Raw genomic sequence first — 22,418 nt, 5'->3', positions numbered from 1 at the left:
TCACCTCTACTTGCTACTATACAGTTAAGAAAAACTAGACCTAATTCTGAAGACTGATGTTCTGAAGCCATATGGTCTGTGCTTCTGGCCCACTGGCAACCAGGCCATATGAACTTCTCTGGCTGAGCCTGATTTAGCCTGTCTGCAGCTGCCCAGGACTTCTCCCTCTGGCTGTCTTCTTTTATTCTGGTCTAAGTTTGGAAGCATAGTCAGGCAGCTCTGACAGGGATAGATTCACTTTTGATATTTTTCTCTTTGTGGTGGGTGCTTCTTTCATCAACCCTAGAGTGAGGATGGGGAGGCAGATATATAGCCGTGCCTAGTCTGGACTTGTTCCAGTGTGATAGTCAGGACTCTTGCTCTGTGACCACAGCTGGTTCTTCAAATCAAATGGGTTGGACTAGCCCCACGCAGTCTCCACCATCTTTGCAAGCTTCTGTGGCTTCCAATGCTTTTCAGATTGTTTTGTTCCCTGTTTCATATGGGGACTGTACACCTGAGGTAGATGGTGTGCTGCCTGGGACCCCTGTGCTCCCAGGAGCCTCCTAAAGGGAGCCTGGGTCCATCCTAGAGTCTGTCCCAGTGTTGGGATTCCTTAGATGGAATAGGCGGCTCTGTACTAAGTTTAAAAGCCCAGCCGTGAGGTAACGTATCTTTTTCTCTTTTTTTTTTCTGTATGTCTGTTGAATGAAATGCTTGCTTTCCAACTAACTAAAGTGTTTTTTCAGGGGAAGTTTCAGCCCCTTGATCAAGTTGTGGTAGATAATGTGTTTCCGAATTGCATCTTGTTGCTGAAACTTCCTGGACTTGAGAAGTTACTTCACCATGTGACAGAGGAAAGAGGTATGGTATAACTTAAAGGCTTATGGTTGGTAGAAAGGATAGGCCTTGCCTAAGAATGTGGCTGCTTACAGGCCCACTGAATGTAAGGCTTATTCTATGTTGGCCATAAGGAAACCTGTCATTCAGATTTGCTAACACTGCCAGCACTGTTCCTCTATTGCTTTGGAGTATTTAGTCTTTGGAACTACAACCATGGCAGTCTGTGCCTGTGTCCCACAGGACAGGAATCACAAAGTGTGGCTTCACTCTCACTTCTTTGAACTAGTTCTGTGACATCAGGGAAGTCACTCAGCTGACTTCTGCCTCAGATTTCTCATTGTAAAATTACATAGAACCTGTACCTTAATAGATGGAAGTATTTATTGAGCACCTACCAAAAACAGTATGTTGCACATTAGTGCTAAGCTCTATATACTTGTAAGTAAGACACTGTCCTTTTCTTCACTTTGTGCCCAGGCTAATGGGGGTCAGTGACAAGCTGAGCAATGACTGCACTTAATAATTTTAAGTGTAAATGTATCCTGAGACCAAAATATTACAGAACTTCTGGTTAAAATGATCACTATTGGTGAGCTCTGTCTTTATTTCTATTCCAAAGGTAAATTTTATCCATCTGGGATTTCTTAAGTCTCAACTAGCACATCCCATTAATGAGCTTCTACTGGACCTGCCTCAGTTTACCTACTCCACAGTCTCTCACTAAAACAGATAAATTTTTCCTCTCCTAAGACATATAATCAATGTTTAAACACCTGTTTTGTATTTCAAGCATAAGGAATACTTAATGAGAAAGGAGTGTTAGTTGTTAGGCTTTGTCGAGCAGTAAGCTGCACAGCACAGTGAGTCAGGCAAGACAGAGGTCACAAGCAAGCCAGAGTCAGACTGGATCAAGGGTAAGGCACTGCTTCTCTGGCCTGCACAGCAGGGCTCTGTCCTGCACTGGCCCGCCCACATGACTCAGGTTTTCTGCAGTCACAGCATTAGATCTGAAGGTAGGATCTACCTTTGGATCATTAAAAGAAGAGAGAGGATGGGTGGGGTTTTAATCTGGTGGAGTTGGGTGGGAAGTGCAGGTGGGTAGCTGTTGTGTTGCTTTCGTGGGGGAAATGACCTCTTTATAGGGTCCTGAAGGATAGTCAGAGAAGCAGTGTTACAGAGGCTCGGATATATGGAAAAGTTTGTCAGGTTCAGGAAGTTCCAAGGAGTTCAGAGTATAGGATGCTAAGGAAGGATTTAGGTTGGTAAGGAGTGAGACAGGAATGCTGGGCACGGGCCCAGGTGATAAAGGGCCCTGTGTGTGTTTGGACTTTGCTTAATGGTAGCGGAGTGTCTGTAAAGTTTTAAGCAGGGCAGTCTGCAGTGTGGAGGGTATATTGAAGAGGCCAGGTCCACCGAGGCTGCTGTAGTGATCCAGACAGGAGGTAATGGTAGCCTGATCTTAGGAGATACAAGAAGAAAGTAGCCACTTAGAGATGGTCCCAACTGCTTCTGATGGTTGGATGGCAGTCAAGGAGGTGGAGGAGACAAGAATGACTTCTGGGTTTGTGCCTGACCCAGAGGATGTGTAGTTGTGGCATCCTGGACGCAGGGAACATGGACTGTAGAAGCAGGATAGGGTAATGAAGAGATGTGTGTTCACTGTCATTCATTTGACTTTTTAGAGGGGAAAATAAGGCAGTGTGTGTGTTTTTACAGGTTAGAAATACTATACAAACTTGGCATCAGTGTCTCAAAAAAATCATCCAAGTAGTTTCAGGGTTAATGTGGAAACAAAGTGCGGGAACCAGAACATCAGGTTGATAAGTGTGGCTGTTTGGGGTCATAGATGGTTTGGCCACAATGACGGTTCTTCTGGGACCAAGAAAGTGGTGAGTCCAGGAAGTGTAAGCTTACAGTGGGAAAGAGGAGAACCTTATTGATTGCATTTTGTGTTTAAGGGGTCCAGTAAATTCACACTTGGCCACACTTGGGGTGAGCTCCAGTTTGGAACGGAGGGATGTGTGGTGCTGAGGTTTTATCAAAGCAGTTCCATTAAAGACATTCCCTGATGCCGAGTTTGGCAGGAGACAGCAATCTTTTTATAGGTGACCAGTGAAGTAGCCCATAACCATTTTTAAAAGTTAAAGTAATGAAAAATAATAAAGCCATTTTAATTTTTGTCAACTTAACACAAACTGAAAATGCAGTTATCTCATATTAGGGCTATATAAGAAAAATCATCTTAAAGCCAAACCCAGAAATTTGGATTTAGAAACAGTGTTAGTGCCTTAGCATTTGTTTCCTTATAGTCTACAGCTGAGAGCAAGAGCTTCTCTCTGTCTCATCCCTTCCCTCTTGCACACTGAACCCCTGACCATTTATTGTGTCATTATCTGTACTTGTCTTAGTCTCCTTTGCTTCTCAATATTGCCTAACTTCTGGTAATTCTGCGCTTCCATTTACAAGGTAGCTATGTTATTAGCGTTTATGTTTGCCAAATTTCTAAAACTGTAGGCCTCAATTTTTTTCTTTATTTTTAAGTGACGGGCAAAACATAAAATACTTAAGAATAAATTTCACACAGTAAAAGATGTATTCAATCTCTAGAGGTTTGGCAGTTTCTTTTTATCAAATTTTTCCCTTAATAAACTGCAGCCTGTGAATCTCAAAGTAATGGAAGATTTAAAAACAGAACCAAAAAGATTTTTATTTACTTACTTTATTTTTTTTAAGGCAAAGTCTTGCTCTGTCTCCCAGGCTAGATTGCAGTGGTGCAATCATGGCTCACTGCAGCCTTGATCTTTTGGACTTGAATAATTCTCCTACCCCAGTATCCTAAGTAGCTGAGACCACAGGTGCAAGTCACCACACCTGGCTAATTTTTTCTTTCAGAGACAACAGGGTTTCTTTATGTTACCCAGGCTGGTCTTGAACTCCTGGGCTCAAGAGATCCTTCCACCTCAGCTTCCTAAAGTGCTGAGTTTACAGATGTGAGTCACCATGGCCATTCTCTAAAAGATTTTTAAATGGGGGAAAAAATAAATAAGATTCTCAAATGCCTCATCCTCAAAAAGACCCTTTCATCAAAATATATATAAGCATTTTCACATTACTTGCTTTACCCCTTGACTCAAAACATAAATATGTGAAATATGTTTTTTTATGGAAGACCTGTGTACAGGGACAGTGTACTAAGATAAACATCTCTTTCCTTGAAGATCCACAGGGATCAGCATTTGGAAGTTTGCTACTGCCTTAGAGTCCAACAAGACAAGCTCAGTACATACACTTCTACAACGGCAGAAATTCTGTGCTTATTGGTTTACATATATTATGTAGTACTTGTAGTAATTTTCTTCCATCGTATATTAATAACCTGCATTTTCACAAATGAGGAAACTGAGGCTCAAAGAGTTTAAGTAGCTTGACGGACGCTATAGAACTTGAAGTGGTAGAATCAGGATTCGAATCCATGTCTGGCAGCAACTCTTTTCCCTTCCTTCTTATATCTGTGTATGTAACACTTCCAAATATTCTGTAAGGGTTTTGTTTTTGATTTTTTTTTTTTTTGGTGAAGTTTCATGTAAAAACAAAAAGTTGATTCTTTTTTTTTTTTGAAATGGAGTATCACTCTGTTGCCCAGGCCGGAGTTCAGTGGTGCAATCTTAGCTCACTGCAACCTCTGCCTCCTGGGCTCAAGTGATCCTCCCACCTCAGCCTCTTGAGTAGCTGGGACTCCAGGTGGGTGCTACCACACCCAGCTAATTTTTGTATTTTTAATAGACACAGTGTTTCACTATGTTGGCCAGGCTGGTCTCAAATTCCTGACCTTGGCCAAAGTGCTGGTTTTACAGGCATGAGCCACTGCACCCAGCCAAAAAACTTGACTCTTTTAAAATTCATTTTTATTTTAAATTTTTTTAGAGACAGAGTCTCACTCTGTCACCCAGGCTGGAATGCAGTGGCATCATCACTGCTCATCACATCTTTGAACTCCTGGGCTCAAGTGATCCTCTCACCTCAGCCTCCAGAGTAGCTGGGACTGCAGGTGTGTGCCATGACACCCAACTAACCTTTTTATCCTTAGCAGAGATGAGGTCTTACCATGTTGCCCAGGCCAGTCTCCAGCTTCTGGGCTCAAGCAATCCTCCAACCTCAGCCTCCCGAAGTGCTTGGATTATAGGCATGAGCCACTACGCCTCATTTTGATTTTTCTTTTTTAATCTCATGTATCCCCTCTTAATAATTTCCCTTTATGTGGCAAAAAGAGACAGGGAAGGAGACAGAAAAAACTTCCTAGCTTAAGGAAATGTCTATTCTCATCCCTCCAGGGAGCTTCCTAGAACTTCTAGGCACTGTATGACCCCACAGGTCTTCTTCTAGTATTTGTGTTGGGTACTGGCTACCTATTTGAATTTGGATTATTGTCTATTTATAAATTAGTGTTTGCTTCCATTCTCTGTAATTTACTTCTAGATTTCTAAATAAGAAAGATGACTACTAAAGAGCCATCAGTTACTATCCATGATGAAGATTAAAGGTGAAGAAGAAAGCTGATGTTTTTTAACTTCCATTCTCTCCACAGGCACTTGTGCAGATAGAGTAAAGCCTGAAATACTCAAATTCCCCAGCCAGCCTTTTCATATTAAACTCCAGATGCTTCTTAAACATCTATGGCATTTAAGACCTGGTTAAGGCTGCTAGGCCTGTAAGAACCTTCCCCACTGATGAGTGAACCTAGCCATGGTTTTTTGTACCCTGAATGATGATAGCGGTGACCTTATCCCTGCCTACTTTATTAGTGAAGGAAATGATGTGTCTCTGTTTGCTAGCTGTGGGGCTCAGAGCAGGTTTCTTGCCAAAGAAGTGCACATTCAGTGGAGAGATGGCATGGGAAAGGACTAATGAAAGGTCATGAACTTTATCTTGAATGTAACACTGTTTCATATTGCCAGCCAAAGCTGCAGTGCACTGTCTGAGGTGATTAACAGGGAGAGCCAGGAAAACTTACCTGATTAAAATACCCCAAGTACAATTGCCAAGTTTCTTTCCCCAAGAGGCAGAGGAAGAAAGCGATCATATGAGTTTCTCAGTTATAGAAAACATTGAGAAAGTAGAAGTGAAAATGTGCTTGAGGCAGTTCAACAATACATCAGGGAAATTGAAGTTTGTGAGCTGATTACCCAATTGCTGAACATGTTACTTAACTGTGGGCTCACTTTTATTCCATCTTTATTTTGTAAACCCAATCTTTCCAGATGTTTGAAACCAATTTTATAGGCACCAGGCGCATAAGGGAAAAATACCTTTCCAGTATATGCATGTGTTATCAAACTCATTAACTCTCACAAATATTAAATTTAGGACACAAAGGAATTTGCTATGGTATTTTTTATAATTATGGATAGTCCTTGGCCTTCATGAATATTTTAAACCTCCTTGTTTTTCAAAATGGGTAAATTTCAAAATTAAGCAGTACTTTATATGCTGGGTCTTTGTGTAGCCTTCTGGGTTATAGTAATCATCTTGCCAGGGAGTGTTAACTCAGAAATAAATTTATAATTTAAAAACTTTCTAGGAAGAAACCTCCAGACCCAACTAGCTTCACTAATAAATGCTACTCTAAGGAAGAAATGATAGTCAGAGAAATGACATTTGCTCAAACTCTTTGGGAAAATAGATGAGGAAGGAATGTTTCCCAGCTAATTTTATGCAACTAGAATTGCCCCAGTACCAAATCAAAATTGTTACTATAAAAACTAGACTATTATCCCTTATGATTATAGACTGAAAACTTCTTAACAATATTAGAAAATCAAATATCTAAAAATTAAATATATAAAACCTAAGTGGGGTTAATTGCAAGAATGCACAATTGGTTTAACATTAGAAAATCAATTAGTGTAATTTAACATATTTATGTATTAAAAAAGAAAAATTTTATGATTATCTTAAAAGACACAGAAAAGACAAATAAAATTTAGTCATGATATAAATTATCAGCAAATGAAGAACAGAAGGGAACTTCCAAGGACATCTTTGGCAAACTTAGAGCTAACATAATTGTAAAAGACTGAACACAATCTTCCCCCAAGACTGGATACAAGAGAAGGATGCCTGCTCTTACCACTTCTGTTCACCATGCGGTGGATGTCCCAACGTGCAATAAGACAAGAAAAAGGCATACAGATTGGAAAGTCAATAGTACAGCTGTCTTTATTCAGACAGTATTGTCATGTATGGAAAAATCCAAAAGAATTTACAAAAGAAGTTACTAGAACTAACAAGGTTTCAGGATACAAGTTCAAATATACAAATATTAGTTGTATTTCTATATACTGGCAGTGAACAATTAGATAAAAGAATAAAAACGTACCATTTATACTGTCATCAAGAATAACGTTCTAGGGCTAAATGTAGCACAATATGTACAAGACCATTATGTTGAATATTGCAAAATATTGCTGAGAGAAATTAAAGAAAAATTAAATAAATGAAGAAATAGGCCATGTTCATGGATTAGAGATTCAGTATTTTTAAGGTGTTTGTTTTCCCCAAATTGTTCTATAGATTCAATGTAATACTTAGCCAGCTTCTTTTTCTTTTTTTTTGGTAGATATTGACAAATTGATTCTAGAATTTATATGACTATGTAAAGCAGCAGACATAGCAGTCTCCAACCTTTTTGGCAGCAGGAAATGGATTTGTGGAAGACAATTTTTCCATGGATGGGGCGAGGAGGGGGATAGTTTCAGGATGAAACGATTCCACCTCAGATCATCAGGTATTAGATTCTCATAAGGAGCACACAACGTAGATCCCTCACATGTGCAGTTCACAATAGGGTTCGCACTCCTGTAAGAATCTAATGCCGCTGCTGTCTGACTCTGACAGGAGGTGAAGCTCAGCCTAGTGCTGCTTGTGTGACACTCACCTCCTACTGCATGGCCCAGTTCCTAACAGGCCACAGATCAGTACCAGTCCATGGCTTGGGGGTTGGGGAACCTGATCTAAAGGACCTATTATAGCCAAAACAATTTTGAAAAAGAAGAATAAATTTGGAGAACTTACAAAAACTAATTTAAAGACTTAATATAATCAAGAAAATGTGGGGGCCAGGCACAGTGACTCATGCCTGTAATCCTAGCAGTTTGGGAAGCTAACGCAGGATTGCTTGAGGCTGAGAGTTTGAGACCAGCCTAAGCAACATAGCAAAACCCCATTTCTACAGAAAGTTTAAAAATTAGCCAGCTATATGGTCTACACCTGTGATTCCAACTGTTTGGGAGGCCGAGGAGGAAATATCACTTGAGCCCAAGGAGGTCAAGGTTACAGTGAACTATGATCACACCATTGTACTCCAACTTGGGTCACAGAGTGAGACCCTGTCCCTAACTTTAAAAAATAAATATGGGATTAGTATAAGGATAAATGTATAGATAAATGGAATAGAATAGAGAATCTAGAAATAAACCCACACTTATATGGTCAATTGATTTTTATTTTTCCAAAGGTGTGAAGATAACTCAATGGGAAAAAGGATAGTCTTTTCAACAAATGTTGATGGAAGAATTTGATATACATGCGAATGATAACATTGATCCTCACCTCATACAGAAAAATTAATTCAAAATGGATCACTATGTTAAATTCAAAAATGAAAATTATTGAGCTTCTAGAAGAAAGCATAGGAAAAAAAATCCTTGTTACCTTGGGGAATAGTCAAAGATTTCTTAGGACACAAAACCCACTAACTGTAAAAAAAATTATAAATTGCATTTTGTCAAAAGTATTATCTTTTGTTATTAAAAACACCATTAAGAAAAAAAGGAGATGGTGAGCTGTGGGACAGTTGGACCTTAACGTACCTGGCTGGCCAAGGCTTAAAATGATATAGCCACTTGGCAATTTCTTACAACTCGGGAGTTCTACTGTTCCCCATACAATGGAAGGAACTACCACTAGCTGTAACAAAATGGATAAATCTCACGGAAATAAGGTTGAGCAAAAGAAGTAGGACACAAAAAGTATATATTGTGTCATTTCATTTCTGTGGTATTCCAGAATAAAGCAGGAATTACCCTGTAATTATAGATGAGTGGTGACCTGCAGTCTGGGCAACCATGTGAGAATTGACTACATAAGGGCTCCAGGGAACTTTGGGGGATGATGCCTACATCACTGCGTACATTTCTCCAAACACCTCGAATTATGCATTTAAAACAGGTGTGTCCATTGTGTGAACATGAACATTGTGTGAACACATAAATAAAATTCATTTAAAAAAAAAAGTATTTACTGATTCAGCACTAGAAGCTAAGCCTCCTGATTTCTAACACAGTATTTTTTTTTTTTACTTCCCCATTTCTCCCAAAATAATATTGGCTCCTTTTCTCTCCGTACTTCCTACTTCCCATGGGATGGAGGACCTATAATGGCCAAAACAATTTTGCTCACGGAGGCAAGGCTGGCGTGAGCACTGGCTCTGAGGTTTAGGCCTCAATAACCAGGAGAGTGATATGGGAGGAAGATGAACCACTGGGTGTTAGGCACGTGGAGCCTCAGTTCAGGGCTTTGGGGTTCCCAGTTAGTTTGTTTAGTCTTGTTGAGCCAGGAAGAGATCACACCAGATGAAATGGTACAGTTGGCTTTGGAGGAGGGTGAAGCAGAGTGGAAAAGAATCAAATAAATAATTAGAGAGATAAAAAAATAGAAAGCAATTTTATATATGCCATGGAGGAGAGGTTTTTCCCACAAAGAACAGGGTGTTGGGAGGCAGTGAGGAAAGTGTAGACCTAATGATCTCAAGGGAACATCAGATCCCTGTCTTTGAAGTCAGGATGGGTGGGAGTTGATTACTTCCTCAGTGACTTGGGACAGTTACTTCATGTCACTCAGACCCAGTCTTCGAAGATGGGGACAAATCATGGTTTTTTAGTTGATTCTGAGATTCATTCTGACCATTCAATGAGAAAATGTATATAATGTACCTAACACAGACCTGAATAAACATTAGTTTCTTATGTTTTATTAACAAATCATCCTTTTCATCATGTTATCTTATTATGTATTCGCTAAGTGACAGGTATTATGCTATAGGATTTGTGTGGATTATCACATTTCATACTCAGAACAGCCCAGTGAGAAAAAGCCTCTCTTTACATTTGGGGAAACAGGCTTTGAGAGCAAGGTGGCTTCCCAAAGGGACAGCATGTGCTGGGGTATGCAGGAACCCTGGAAGCATGGCTCAGTCTATGCTCTCTGCCCCTTAGAGAACATTTCCCAGAGGCAGAGGAAAAGCCTCCCCATGGGGCTTAGAGAGTGGGACACAAGGAAAACAGCAGCAGATGGTAGACATTCTTTCAGAAAATTTGGAGGTAGAGGCAAGAAAGAAGTGAGATGCCAGGTCAGGGTAAGATTTTCAGGAGAACCTTGAGCAGTGAGCTTTTTTGGGAATTTTTTTGCCTCAGGCAACGAAAGCTTCTAAAAGCCATTCAACAGCATGTATTTATTTCGTAATTTCTGTATGCTCTTGAAATTCCCCTGATTTGTACATAGGGGTGAGACATAGTCTCCGAGGAAGTTGAGTCCAGTCTCATTGGCTTTGGTTTACAGTAGGCTGTTTGCCCAGGTAGTTCTGGCTCCTAAATGGTGGGCATTGCACTTTGGAATTCTCACACTCCTGACAATGCTGTTTGCACCTATCCCTCTTTTTTGTTACTGCAGTGACATGTCCTAAGGAGATGGCTGCAGATATCCAGCCCCCAATCCATCCTGCCTCATCTTACCCACAGCATTGACAACCATAGGCTGAAACAGTGAGGAAATTCCCTGGAACTAAGACCAGGGACCTCCCAACCCCTCTCTCATATGATTTAACAGACTGTAGAAAATGGCCCCTGAATGGGCAGTTTCTATTTCCCATCACAAGGTGGAAGGGAGAAAGAGCCCCATTCTTTATAACTCAAGGGTGGTGAATACGCATCAGGTCCGAGGGTTACTAGTGGTCATAAAGATAAATCTTGCATGGCCAGAGGAGGCTGGAGTGGCAGTGCTGCCCTTGCTAGTTGCACGGAAAGAAGAAATCCCATGAATGAAAGGGTTTCAGAGGAAAGCATGGTTTAATGACACAGTATATAAGGCTGGGTGGATTGTGAGGAGAGTAAGTATAATTTATAAAAGGTGCAACTTTTATTCCCATAAAGGGCCAGGTTGAGCCTACCTTAAATCTAAGTCTTCTGAAATAGCTATGATTATGTTGGTAATATGTTAAGAGATACACCTTTTTTTAAATGCTCTCCTAATCCCACCATGCCAGTACTAAGTAGTTAACAAGATTTTTTTCCTGAATAAATGTAGTGAACTTCATAGGTATCTGCCTTTAGTTTCAGTTTTCTTTATTGGGATTTTCTTTTGATTTTAGGGAAAAAAAGTGTTTCATTGAAAACATTGAGGTGAGCTTAAAATTATTCACAACAGTTAAGACCGCTTAGTATGCTACTGTGAACACAAAATATCTGAGACAGGTCTCTGTCAATTTAGAAAGTTTATTTTGCCAAGGTTAATGACACACACATGACACAGCCTCAGGAAGTCCTGAGACATGTGCTCAAGACATGTGGTTGTGGGTACAGTTTGCTTTTATACATTTTAGGGAGACATGAGACATCAATCAATATGTGTAAGATGTACCTTGGTTTAGAAGGCAGAACAACTCAAAGTGGGGACTTCCGCATTAGAAGTAGATAAGAGACAAAAGCTTGCATTCTTTTGAGTCCTTGATCAATCTTCCATTGAATACACAATTTAGTCTGGCTCAGTGAATCTGCATTTTTACATAAACAGTAGGAGAGAGGAAGCAATTAGATATGCATTTGTCTCTCAGGTGAGCCTCAGAGGGTTGACCTAATAGAATGGGAGGCAGGTTTGCCCTAAGCAGTTCCCAGCTTGATGTTTCCCTTCAGCTTAGTAATTTTGGGGTCCCAATGAAGCAGGACATTTTCCCTGACCCCTTTGCAGTCAGGAATTGGAGTGCACAGGCACTAGAACTAGCCAGCTGCTTCAGTGCCAGCAGGGGCAAACTCCACTCACTTGGTCCCACTGCATTCCACCCCCCCACAAGAGCAGGAGTATAGGTGAGTGAGTGCAGGAGCTGGGGCGAGGGCTTCTGGGTGCCAGCAGGAGCAAAATTCAGTGTGGCCCCATGACAGTGTCTAAGGGAGTGCCCATTACCCCTGAAGCCCCAGAAAGAGTGTTATAGTCCATGTTCTTTTAGATATGCCATTGGCAAACCCCTTAAGTGTTAATAGCTCAGTAGAGGGGTCAGTGTGACAGCCTTTTGCACCTGCACCTGAGTTCTTGTCCAGTATCCAGGAGGAATGAGGTCATACAAACAAATCGAAGGGTGGTGAATTGTGGAGGATTTTATTGCCAATGATAGTGGCTGTCAGCAGGAAGGGGAGGTGAAAAGGGGATGGAGCAGAAAGATGATTTTCCCCCATCCTTGACCGGACTCCTCTCTCAAGCAACACCATCAAGCTGTCCCTCTGAAGTCCAGCTGCTTCTGTCCAATGTCCAGCCAGAGTCTCCAGTGTCCCACTGCTTCTCCTCTTCTCTCTCTCTACTGGCAGAGCCTAGGGTTTTTATGGGCTCAGGAAGGGGGGCAGTGTGGGCCATAGTTGGTTTTGGAAAAGGCAACATTTGAGTGGGAGAACAGGAATTCATGTTCTCTTTGGGCTGTGGTTCCAGGCTTGAGGGTGGGACTGTTGCTGGGGACCAGCCCTCTTCTGCCCAGAATTTCCCTGCCTCCTGTCCCTATCACCAAGATTTGTTTTCCTTTCACACTTGTTCGCTGAGTTTTTAAAATTACCTTTTCTACAGAGTTGTTGGTATAATTTGAAGGTTTTCTTAAATTCTTATTTAATGGTTGATGACTTCTGAGGTAGCCAAACTACTACTAACATTTAAACAAATGTTTCACGAAACATTTCCAAGATGGCTGATCGCTCACAGCTCAGGATTGTAGCTCCCAGTGAAAGCACAGAGAACAAGAGGATGCCACACTTTCAGATGAATTTTTGTCACTCACGGACCAGAAGATTCCCAGTGGAGGAGCCCCATGGGTCACCAGCATGACTCTTATGGCCGGCGCAGTGGTTTTGCCAGCGCCTCGGCACGGCAGCTCTTCATGCAGAGTAAACAGGACTGGTTCCCCTTCTGACCGATGTTTGGAGCTCCGGGAAGGCAGAGCCACTTATTACGGACTCAAGAAGAAAGCCAGACCGGAGATTCCTGGGCAGAAGAGCACCATCAGTCTTTTCACTGCTGTTTTGGCCAGCACAGTGGATTGCTTGGATTCCAGCGCTGGGAATCAATAAACTGGACGTCCACTCAGAAACCTAATTAGAAAGGCGGTAATTGTAAAGACAACAGATGGATAAATTTCTAACAAAGGAAAGAAACCAGCCTAAAAAGGCTGAGAATACCCAAAATTAGAACCCCTCTTCCTCTACAAGGGATTATATAGTTCCTCATCAGCAATGAAACAAGCCCTGATGGAGAAGGACTGTGTTCCATTAACAGAAGTAGGCTTCAGAAGGTGGATGATAAGAAACTTCTGGGAGTTAAAAGAACTTGTTCTAACCCAATGTAAAGGAACTAAGAACTTTGAAAAAAGATTTGACAAAATGCTAACAAGAATAGACAATATAGAGAGGAATATAAATGAATTAATGGAGTTGAAAAACACAACACGAAAACTTAGCGAAATATGCACAAGTTTGAATAGCCGAATTGATCAAGCAGAACAAAGGATATCAGAGGTCGAAGACCAACTTAATGAAATAAAACGAGAAGACAAGAATAGAGAAAAAAGGATAAAAATGAATAAGCAAAGTCTCCAAGAAATATGGGACTATATGAAAAGACCTAATTTACGTTTGATAGGTGTACCTGAATGTGACGGAGAGAATGAATCCAAGCTGGAATATACTCTTCAGGATATTATTCAGGAAAACTTTCCCAGCAAAGCAGGACAATATTCAACCCCTGGTAATACAGAGAACACCACAAAGATATTCCTCAAGAAGAGCAACCCCAAGGCACATAATCGTTAGATTCACCAGGGTTGAAATGAAGGAGAAAATACTAAGGGCAGCCAGAGAGAAAGGTCAGGTTACCCACAAAGGGAAACCTATTAGACTTACAGCAGATCTCTCAGCAGAAACCCTACAAGCCAGAAGAGAGTGGGGGCCAATATTCAACATCCTTAAAGAACAGAACTTTCAGCCCAGAATTTCATATCCGGCCAAACTAAGCTTCACAACTGAAGGAAAAATAAAATCTTTTATGAACAAGCAAGTACTCAGAGATTTTATTACCACCAGGCCTGCTTTACAAGAGCTTCTGAAAGAAGCATTATACATAGAAAGGAACAACCAGTATTAGCCTTTCTAAAAATATACCAAAAAGTAAAGAGCATCAACATAAAGAAGAATTTATATCTACGAATGGATAAAATACCCAGTTAACATCAAATGGCAGTAACCCTAAATTTAAGTCGACTAAATCCCCCAATCAAAAGATACAGCCAAAACCTAATGGTATGCTACATCCAGACCCATTTCACATCCAAAGATACACGAAGACTCAAAACAAGGGGATGGAGAAAGACTTACCAACCAAATGGAGAGCAAAAATAAATAAATAAATAAAAAGCAGGAGTTGCTATTCTCGCATCTGATAAAATAGATTTCAAAGCAACAAAGATATAGTGGTAAAAGGATCAATGCAACAATAAGAGGTAACGATCCTAACACCCAGATACATAAGACCCATAAGAGATTTAGACTCAACGAGACAGAAAATTAATAAGGACATCCAGAACTTGAACTCAGATCCAGAACAAGTAAACTTAATAAATATTTATAGAGCTCTCCATTTTTAAATACACAAAATATACATTCTCTACTCTAAATACACAAAATATTGATCGGCCATTATTAATACCCATTTTTAGAATAAAGCAATATTCCCGTCCTCTCTCCCTCTTTTTCTTCCTCTTTCTTCCTCTCCTTCACTCCTTTTTTTTCTTTCTTTCCTTCTCTCGTTTCAAAAAAAAAAAATTTAGAGGCTTAAAGCAATGTAAATGTATTCTTTTACAGTACTGAATGTCAGAGTCTGAAATCAAGGTGTTAGCATGGATGCATTCTTCTGCAGCATTTTGAAAAGAATTTATTTCCTTGTTATTTCCATCTTTTAAAAAAAAGTTTCATATATGTTCTCAGATTCATAAATTAAGTTTTTCAAGAATATAAACTTATGAAATATTTTTTAAATTGTTAACTTGTATATGATAAAACTTATGAGTTTATTTTTTATGTCATTGTGCTGAGTCTGTTTTCTTTTCTTTTAATGTAATCCAGAAATAGACAACAAGAAATATTACAAGTACAGCAAAGAGAAGACATTGAAGTGGCTGGAAAAAAAGGTATAGTTCCTCTCTAGTGCCTGTGGTAAAATAAAAAATTCAGTTCTCTAAGAAATTTTTACAGAAGGCAGTAAATCTGAATCCAGAGACCATCCGCTATATTCAGTAAAAAGAGGAAAACTGTGTAGCGATACCAAGTATTAGAAGAAGGCTTTGACTTTTTAATCCTCCCTAACTTGTGTATCTCAGGAGTTAACTTTATGTTTTCTTGTGACCTGCATCCTCGTTTCTCCCTGATCCTACTACAGAGTGAAATATTTGGTGCTATTTGTTGATGCAGATTTGAGTTTTCCAACTAAGATGATACCAGGCCTGGCACTTGTTGGCTGCTGTCAGTCTGGCAGGTGTCTCCAAGAATGATGTTGCTCACACACAACCAGGCAAAGGGACCCAGGGACACAGCCAGGCAAAGTTGTTCAGGTTTAGAGGAAGTGTGTCCCACTCTCAGGGTCTGGAGGCTGAGGAGGGGGTCCTCTTATAGGCAAACCCTTTATCTTAGTGATCCTAAGAATCTTAATCTAATGGAAGGACTGGGGTGGTGAGCTTCAAATCAATTTAGTAGGTCACAACTAGTATTTCTTTTGGAATGGAACAGATTGGGAAGGGAGGGGAGGGGAAGTATTAAAATATAGCAGAGGAAGCGCAAGTATTACGTATGGCTATGTGAAACATTTATATATGTGTTTAAGTATTGGATTTCTATATATTTCTTACTATGGGTTGGGATTAAAAAAAAACTTTGAAAGCCACTGGTCTAAGGATAATATGAACTTTGACATTGATTAAGAATCTCACTAAACCAGATAGAATAATGATAAAGTTTTTACAATATCAGTGGATACAAGTAGTTAAAGTACTGTTTCCTAAGATTCTCTTCCATCTTTTATGTGAAAAATTGTGTTTGGCCACATATTGTCACTCATAAGTGGGAGTTAATGAACACATGGACACAGGGAGGGGAACATCACACACTGGGGCCTATCAAGAGCTGGGGACAAGTGGAGAGAGAGCATTAGGACAAATATCTAATACATACAGGGCTTAAAACCTAGATGACCGGTTGAGGGGTGCAGCAAACCACCATGGCACATGTAGATGCATGTAACAAACCTGCACATTGTGCACATGTATCCCAGAACTTGAAGTATAATACATTTAAAAATAATAAAATAGAAAATTATAAATAAATCATGTTTGTTTGTCATATCGTGTTACCAGGTTCATTGGAAGCCTGAGGAGCTAGAAATGAGCCCGGTAGAATAATCAGACTCCTAATTTGCAAAGTAGTGGCAAGATTTGAGTGTCATGTTTGATTTCATTCGCAGTATAGTAGTAGTATTCCTATGGAGCAGAATCCTTGCCCTTAGCAAAGGAAAATGGCATGAATAGCAAAGAGGAGTTTATACTTATTGATTATATTTCCTAGGAAGTGGGAAATTTATATTATTCTATTTAGAAAATTGTTACATATAGATTTTGTGTTAGATTCTATTCTAAGGGCTTTCCATATATTAACGAATTTAATACTCACAGTAGTCCTATGAGGTCGGTGCTATTTTTATTACCATTTCACAGATAGAGCCACAGAAAGGTTAAGTAACTAGCCATGGTGCAGAGCCAAACCCAGCAGCCTGACTCCAGAATCAGAGCTCTCAGATTTCTAAAGTTAAGTTGAAAATACCCTGCTTTCCTCCTCTTGGTTGCTTCATAGGTTAATCAAACTATGGCAGCATTAAAAACCAACGGTGTAAATGTCAGTACCCGGGTGCAGTCAACTGCATTTTTCTCTGGTGACCGAGTTTCCACTGACAAGGAAGGTAAGTAAAACATTTCATCAGAAATGATTTCTGTCTGGAGTAAGTTGCTTATGTGTAAATGCCTATCTTAGGATTTAAAAATCTTAATAGTACAGAAGCCTCATATTTCTGCCAATGCCTCATACACATTGTGGCAGGTGTGCATCTTATTTCAGAAGCAAAGAATATTTCTACCATAGGTTACTTCTGTCATTCATTGATACTTAAGTTATTTATTCAGCAAATATTTCTTTTACACTGATAGGAACCCTGGCTATCGTTTATCGGGGGTGTATTGTGTGCCAGTCCATTTGCTAAGTTGCCACTATACAAACATGATCCCATCCGATCCTCCCACTAAATTTCATTATGAGCATCTTGAGGCCCTGTCCAAAGACTCAAAACTAGTAAATGGCAAAGCTGAGCTACTTACAGAGCTTGTCTCTTAAGCCCACGCTCATAACCTTTTGGTGGTACTGTTCCTCTGACACAGTTGTACTGTTCCAGTGGGCTGCATCTGTTTGCATTTTATTCCCAAGACACATGTTTCTTGATACAGGGATGAATATATTTTGATTTTAGGTGAAAATTGATTTACTTGGCAATTTTTCTTTTAGGTTATTCTTTTTTTTTTTTTTTTTTGAGATGGAGTTCCGCTCTCTTCACCCAGGCTGGAGTGCAATGGCGCGATCTCGGCTCACTGCAACCTCCGCCTCCTGGGTTCAGGCAATTCTCCTGCCTCAGCCTCCTGAGTAGCTGGGATTACAGGCACGCGCCACCATGCCCAGCTAATTTTTTGTAATTTTAGTAGAGACGGGGTTTCACCATGTTGACCAGAATGGTCTCGATCTCTTGACCTCGTGATCCACCCGCCTCGGCCTCCCAAGGTGCTGGGATTACAGGCTTGAGCCACCACGCCCGGCCTAGGTTATTCGTTTATAATCTTTTAAAGATATTTTTCTTTTCCAAGTAGAGTCCTCTTATTTTTATATGTATAGTTGAATAGCTATATAATGCAGTTAACATTTTCAAATGATGACACAGAAATTATTCTGACCTTAAACTCCAATTCGTTGTTCCCTTGTTCAGGGTGTGCAGCTCTGAAACATATGGCTTTAGTCATTAAATAAATAAAAACTAAAAATAGTGGCCTGTTTGTGATTGATAGTAATAATTCAGGCAATCTGATTTGCAGGAATCTACCTTGCATATATAAGTAGTTGGCTACCTCCATTCTGGGAGCGGTGGACAGCACCTTTACCATACTGAGTTACCAGCTGTCAGTGTCTTTAATTGGCTTTAACCATAGAAGATGAGGGATTGAGATAGATGATGAATAGATAGGTAGGTGGGTGGATAGATGCATGCAGATTCTGAGCTTGGCTGTATTGCCATTTAGTGTCCCAGCCATGAAGTAAGCTTTACATATTTTACATTATTGGTTTGGTACCAGAAGAAGCAAATGAATTACATGTTGACTTTCTTAAAATAGTTTTCTTTGTCTATTAATGACTCATTGGATGATGACTATCCCAGAACCATGAGCAATTTTAAGAAAGGTTAAATGATAACTTTCAGTTCTACTTTGACAATGAAAATCTCTTACTGAAGACTTTTTGACATCAGGTGGTCACCAGACGGCAGTCATTTTCTATGTAATACTGAGGCAAATTGTTAACCTTGACTTGAAGACAGAGAATGAAAAAAAGGAAGTGAATGAATATCCCAGCAGCAAACCTGGAGTCTGCTTTTGGTGGTTTATATTCCCATGTGGTTATCCCATCTTATGATTAAGTTTGATGATCTGCTTGTATTCTATGTAAAATGCTGAATTCAGGGACAGAGTTCTGAACAGATTTTGTTGTCTTCTTAGGTCACTGTATTTCTAATTGCTGCCAGAGGTGCATTTTAGTACTGAGAATACAGATGCTTTAGAATTAGTTGTTTAAGTTTCTTTTTTCCCCAAGTGTTTTATTAGTTTAGGAGTGTGTGTATGTGTGTGTATATGTATATAGAGAGAGAAGGAGAGAGAACTACATATATATAGTTCAGGGTTTTTATAAAGCAAATACCTAGTAGTAGAGACATATGATATTATATTTCTCTTAAATGAGTACACTCATTACTGTTAAATAATTAGATTTATTCTTTATTAAAGCAGGCCTAGAAAAGATTACTTTTTTTAAAAAGACATGACTATTTCATATTGTTACAGCTGATTTTTAAACTTTATTTGTATTCATTGGTTTCAACTAACAAAGCACCCTGAATTTTTTGTTTTTACTGTCATTTAATGAGTGTCTACTGTATTATACTTGTATTATCTTATCATATCTTTGGTATTATCTCATGTCATATCCAGCATAACCTCCCACTAGTCTGACAAATAGATATTACTATCCCCATTTTACAAATAAGAAAACTGAGGCTAGAGCTTAAGTGCATTCCCTTTATCCAGAAAGGGTCAGAATTTGAACTCAGGTCAATTTGACTGTGAAACCACCATCATTACTATTTTTTAACCTTCACTCCTTCTGTTTCTTACAGAGGATTACATTCGTTATGCCCATGGTCTGATATCTGATTACATCCCTAAAGAATTAAGTGATGACTTATCTAAATACTTAAAGTAAGTATTCATTATCTTCAGTCATAATGAAGTACCATTTTGCTTCTTGGCTTCCCCAGCAGTGGGGTTTCCTTATGGCTTATCATATCACTGTTTCTGATGCAAGATTATTCTTGAGCTATGTCAAATACTTTGTGATTTGGAGGTGATTTTTAATGAATGATTGGAAGAAGTGATTTGGTAGATACAGGTTACCGGAACTAGTGAATATCAGAGTTGGAATTATAGTTTAGTCTGATTTTAGAGGATGCACTATGTTAAAATTTTATCCTCAATTAACTAATTTGGTTCTTTGTGATCATTTTAAGAGGAAGAAAGGAGGGATGGAAGGATTAGATGGAATATAATTTTTTTTTAATTTACAAAATGTTTTGTATCTTTTTCACTATTATCACTAGATGTTCATTTAAGTGACTTTATTATGCCCAAAACTTGGAAGTCAAAGTAATATGCAACACAATCTCTGTCTTTGAGGGGCAGAATAAGGGTTTTAAGAATGATTTCATGTATGTTCTTTTCTTTATACAGAGCGTATACATTTAGGCTTTAAGTTGAAAAGAAAGTGTTTATTTTCTAGATTTTTTCAAAATTATTACTTAATTTCGTTGTTAAGATTTTATGTGTATGATGATTTAATAGCTTTTCCTGATCCTTATAAATCCTTTTTATCCTCTGAGTCATGAAGATAGAATGACTTTTTAATAGATATAGTTGCTGGTTTTAGCAAATTCCAGAGGTCCTACTTTAAAAAACAATGACTGGAAACTGGTTTCTATAGTAGTTAAAGTGTGTGGAAAGCTTGCTTCAAATTGATAATCACATCCTTCTGCTTAATAGTTCCCTGGATTTCTATGCTGCTTGTCTTGTTAGAGACCTCATGTCTTTGTACTCTGTTATTTGTATAGATTCCTTTCTTTCCACTAACATTTTAAAGTTTTGGTTAAAGAGTTTAGAAGAAAGGTATGCCAATTAAACTGCGTTCTAAAAGTTGAAATTTATGTGACTTTTTGTGAACAATTAAAATAATTTTCATCTTTAAATATATGCTAGCATCTTTATTTATATAGAAAAAATACTCTAACACCCAAACACAAATTTATAGAGGCTAAAGAAAAGCAACTCTGTTTCAACAGATGGGTTCTAATTTTATTTTTTTGTTCAGACAACTCCAAAGCAAGGGGTTACGTAGCAAAATAAAGACTCATTTACTGAGAAAACTTTCATTCTTTACACTGAGGTGATTGAACAGGAAGATATATGGAGGCAAAGCTGTAAGTTGCAAAGTAGGACTTACTAAGTCTTAAGTTAGCCCTATCTTTCTGTGTGTTTGTCTATGAAAAACCATGACTTTAATTCTTATTTTTAACTTCCTTAGGCTTCCAGAACCTTCAGCCTCATTGCCAAATCCTCCATCAAAGGTAAGAAGCTGTGACTAAGATATCTTTGGGGGACTTAGAAAAATATTAAACTTTTACCACATGAGTTTAGTTTGTTCTAATATATTTTAAAGCATACTAAATCCATCTTGCATGGAGTGATGCCATGTGGAGTAAAGACTGTACTTGGCTCTCCATTACTATTTTTTATTTTCATCGATTCCACCTGAACGGTAAATAAAGTACCAGGAAAACCCAAGAAGAGTTGGTTTTAGCAAGGTACCCCTGTAAAAACATTAAAAGTGTATAGTTAAAATTAAATATTCCTGAATTAAATTAGTTAGATTACAATTAAATTTAGTAATCACTAAACATACTCTGTATATAACTAAAACTCATTTTGCCAAATCTAATTGTCACTGGCACAAAGGTGAACAGAGAATGATTTCCATAACACAAAGAATCCTTTGAGCAAGGATGATTACTTTTTTTCTCAATTTGAAATGGTTGATGAATTTATGTGTAAGCTTTCTCTGTTAGTGGAAATCTTTTCCTCATTCATTCTCAGGCTGCTACCCACAGCTCCTCTGTAGCTGGTGTGTTTATCTCCTAGATCCAGAGAATAGAAAAGCCAATCATAAACCACACCTGACTGCCAATTGCAGTGTTCCTTCAGCCCAGGCCAGATCTCAGATGAGTAAACACTGCTCCAAGACAGAGAAATAAACATGCGCACCAGCTTGTCAGTGAGGTCATTTCTTAGCCAGCAAAGTAACGGATGCCTTGAGAATGTAAAATGGACATATTGTGGATGTTAAAAACTTTCCTTTTCCTTTGCGTTCATTCCTTGGCCCTCAAGGTGGCCAACATGCTCAGAATTTTTATATCATTCCCTGTGGTGGTGCCAAAAACACTGATTACTTTAATTTTTTGAAAAGGACAGAAAATTGGAAGTACAGCAGTGTTAGTTTGGAGCCATGTTCAGCAGGTTGTCAAAGAAAGTGCATTTTTTACTCTCTTGGAGAATAGCACTGAGCAGAAATCAGTTGCTGTGAAATCTCAGAAGGACTGTTCTAGGCCAGACCCATGCTTCTTTCATTCCAGTAGTTAATCTCTGACAGTAGCTCTAGAGGACCTAGAGAGGCATAGTTGTCTTGCTGAAACTAAGAGGGTAGGTTCTCTGAGAGTGTTTCTTATTTTTCTTCATCCAAAAATTAGGCAGATTTCCCCCCCCTAAATGTCTATCTTAGTAACTTAGAGATCATTCAGGAGTTGATCTAAACCTATTCCTAAAAGCTTTCGCCTTG

The 22,418-nt window shown here is 39.0% G+C and overlaps 1 protein-coding gene across 13 annotated transcripts in view; it reads left to right on the top strand.

Moving 5' to 3' along the window:
• RNASEH2B (ribonuclease H2 subunit B) overlaps window positions 1-22,418 on the top strand; it is a 125,823-nt gene that overhangs the window by 19,618 nt on the left and 83,787 nt on the right. For all 13 annotated transcript variants that reach the window (XM_035297754.3, XM_008991671.5, XM_035297737.2 and 10 more), the window contains 5 exons: window positions 729-843; window positions 15,246-15,310; window positions 17,022-17,127; window positions 19,654-19,735; window positions 21,111-21,153. In XM_035297754.3, the coding sequence (XP_035153645.1) occupies window positions 729-843; window positions 15,246-15,310; window positions 17,022-17,127; window positions 19,654-19,735; window positions 21,111-21,153 (411 nt within the window). The remainder of the gene's footprint in view (window positions 1-728; window positions 844-15,245; window positions 15,311-17,021; window positions 17,128-19,653; window positions 19,736-21,110; window positions 21,154-22,418) is intronic.

The sequence above is a fragment of the Callithrix jacchus genome, chromosome 1 (genome assembly GCF_049354715.1).
Source record: "Callithrix jacchus isolate 240 chromosome 1, calJac240_pri, whole genome shotgun sequence".
NCBI classification, from domain to species: Eukaryota; Metazoa; Chordata; class Mammalia; order Primates; family Cebidae; genus Callithrix; species Callithrix jacchus.
This window is presented reverse-complemented; position numbering and strand designations above follow the sequence as displayed.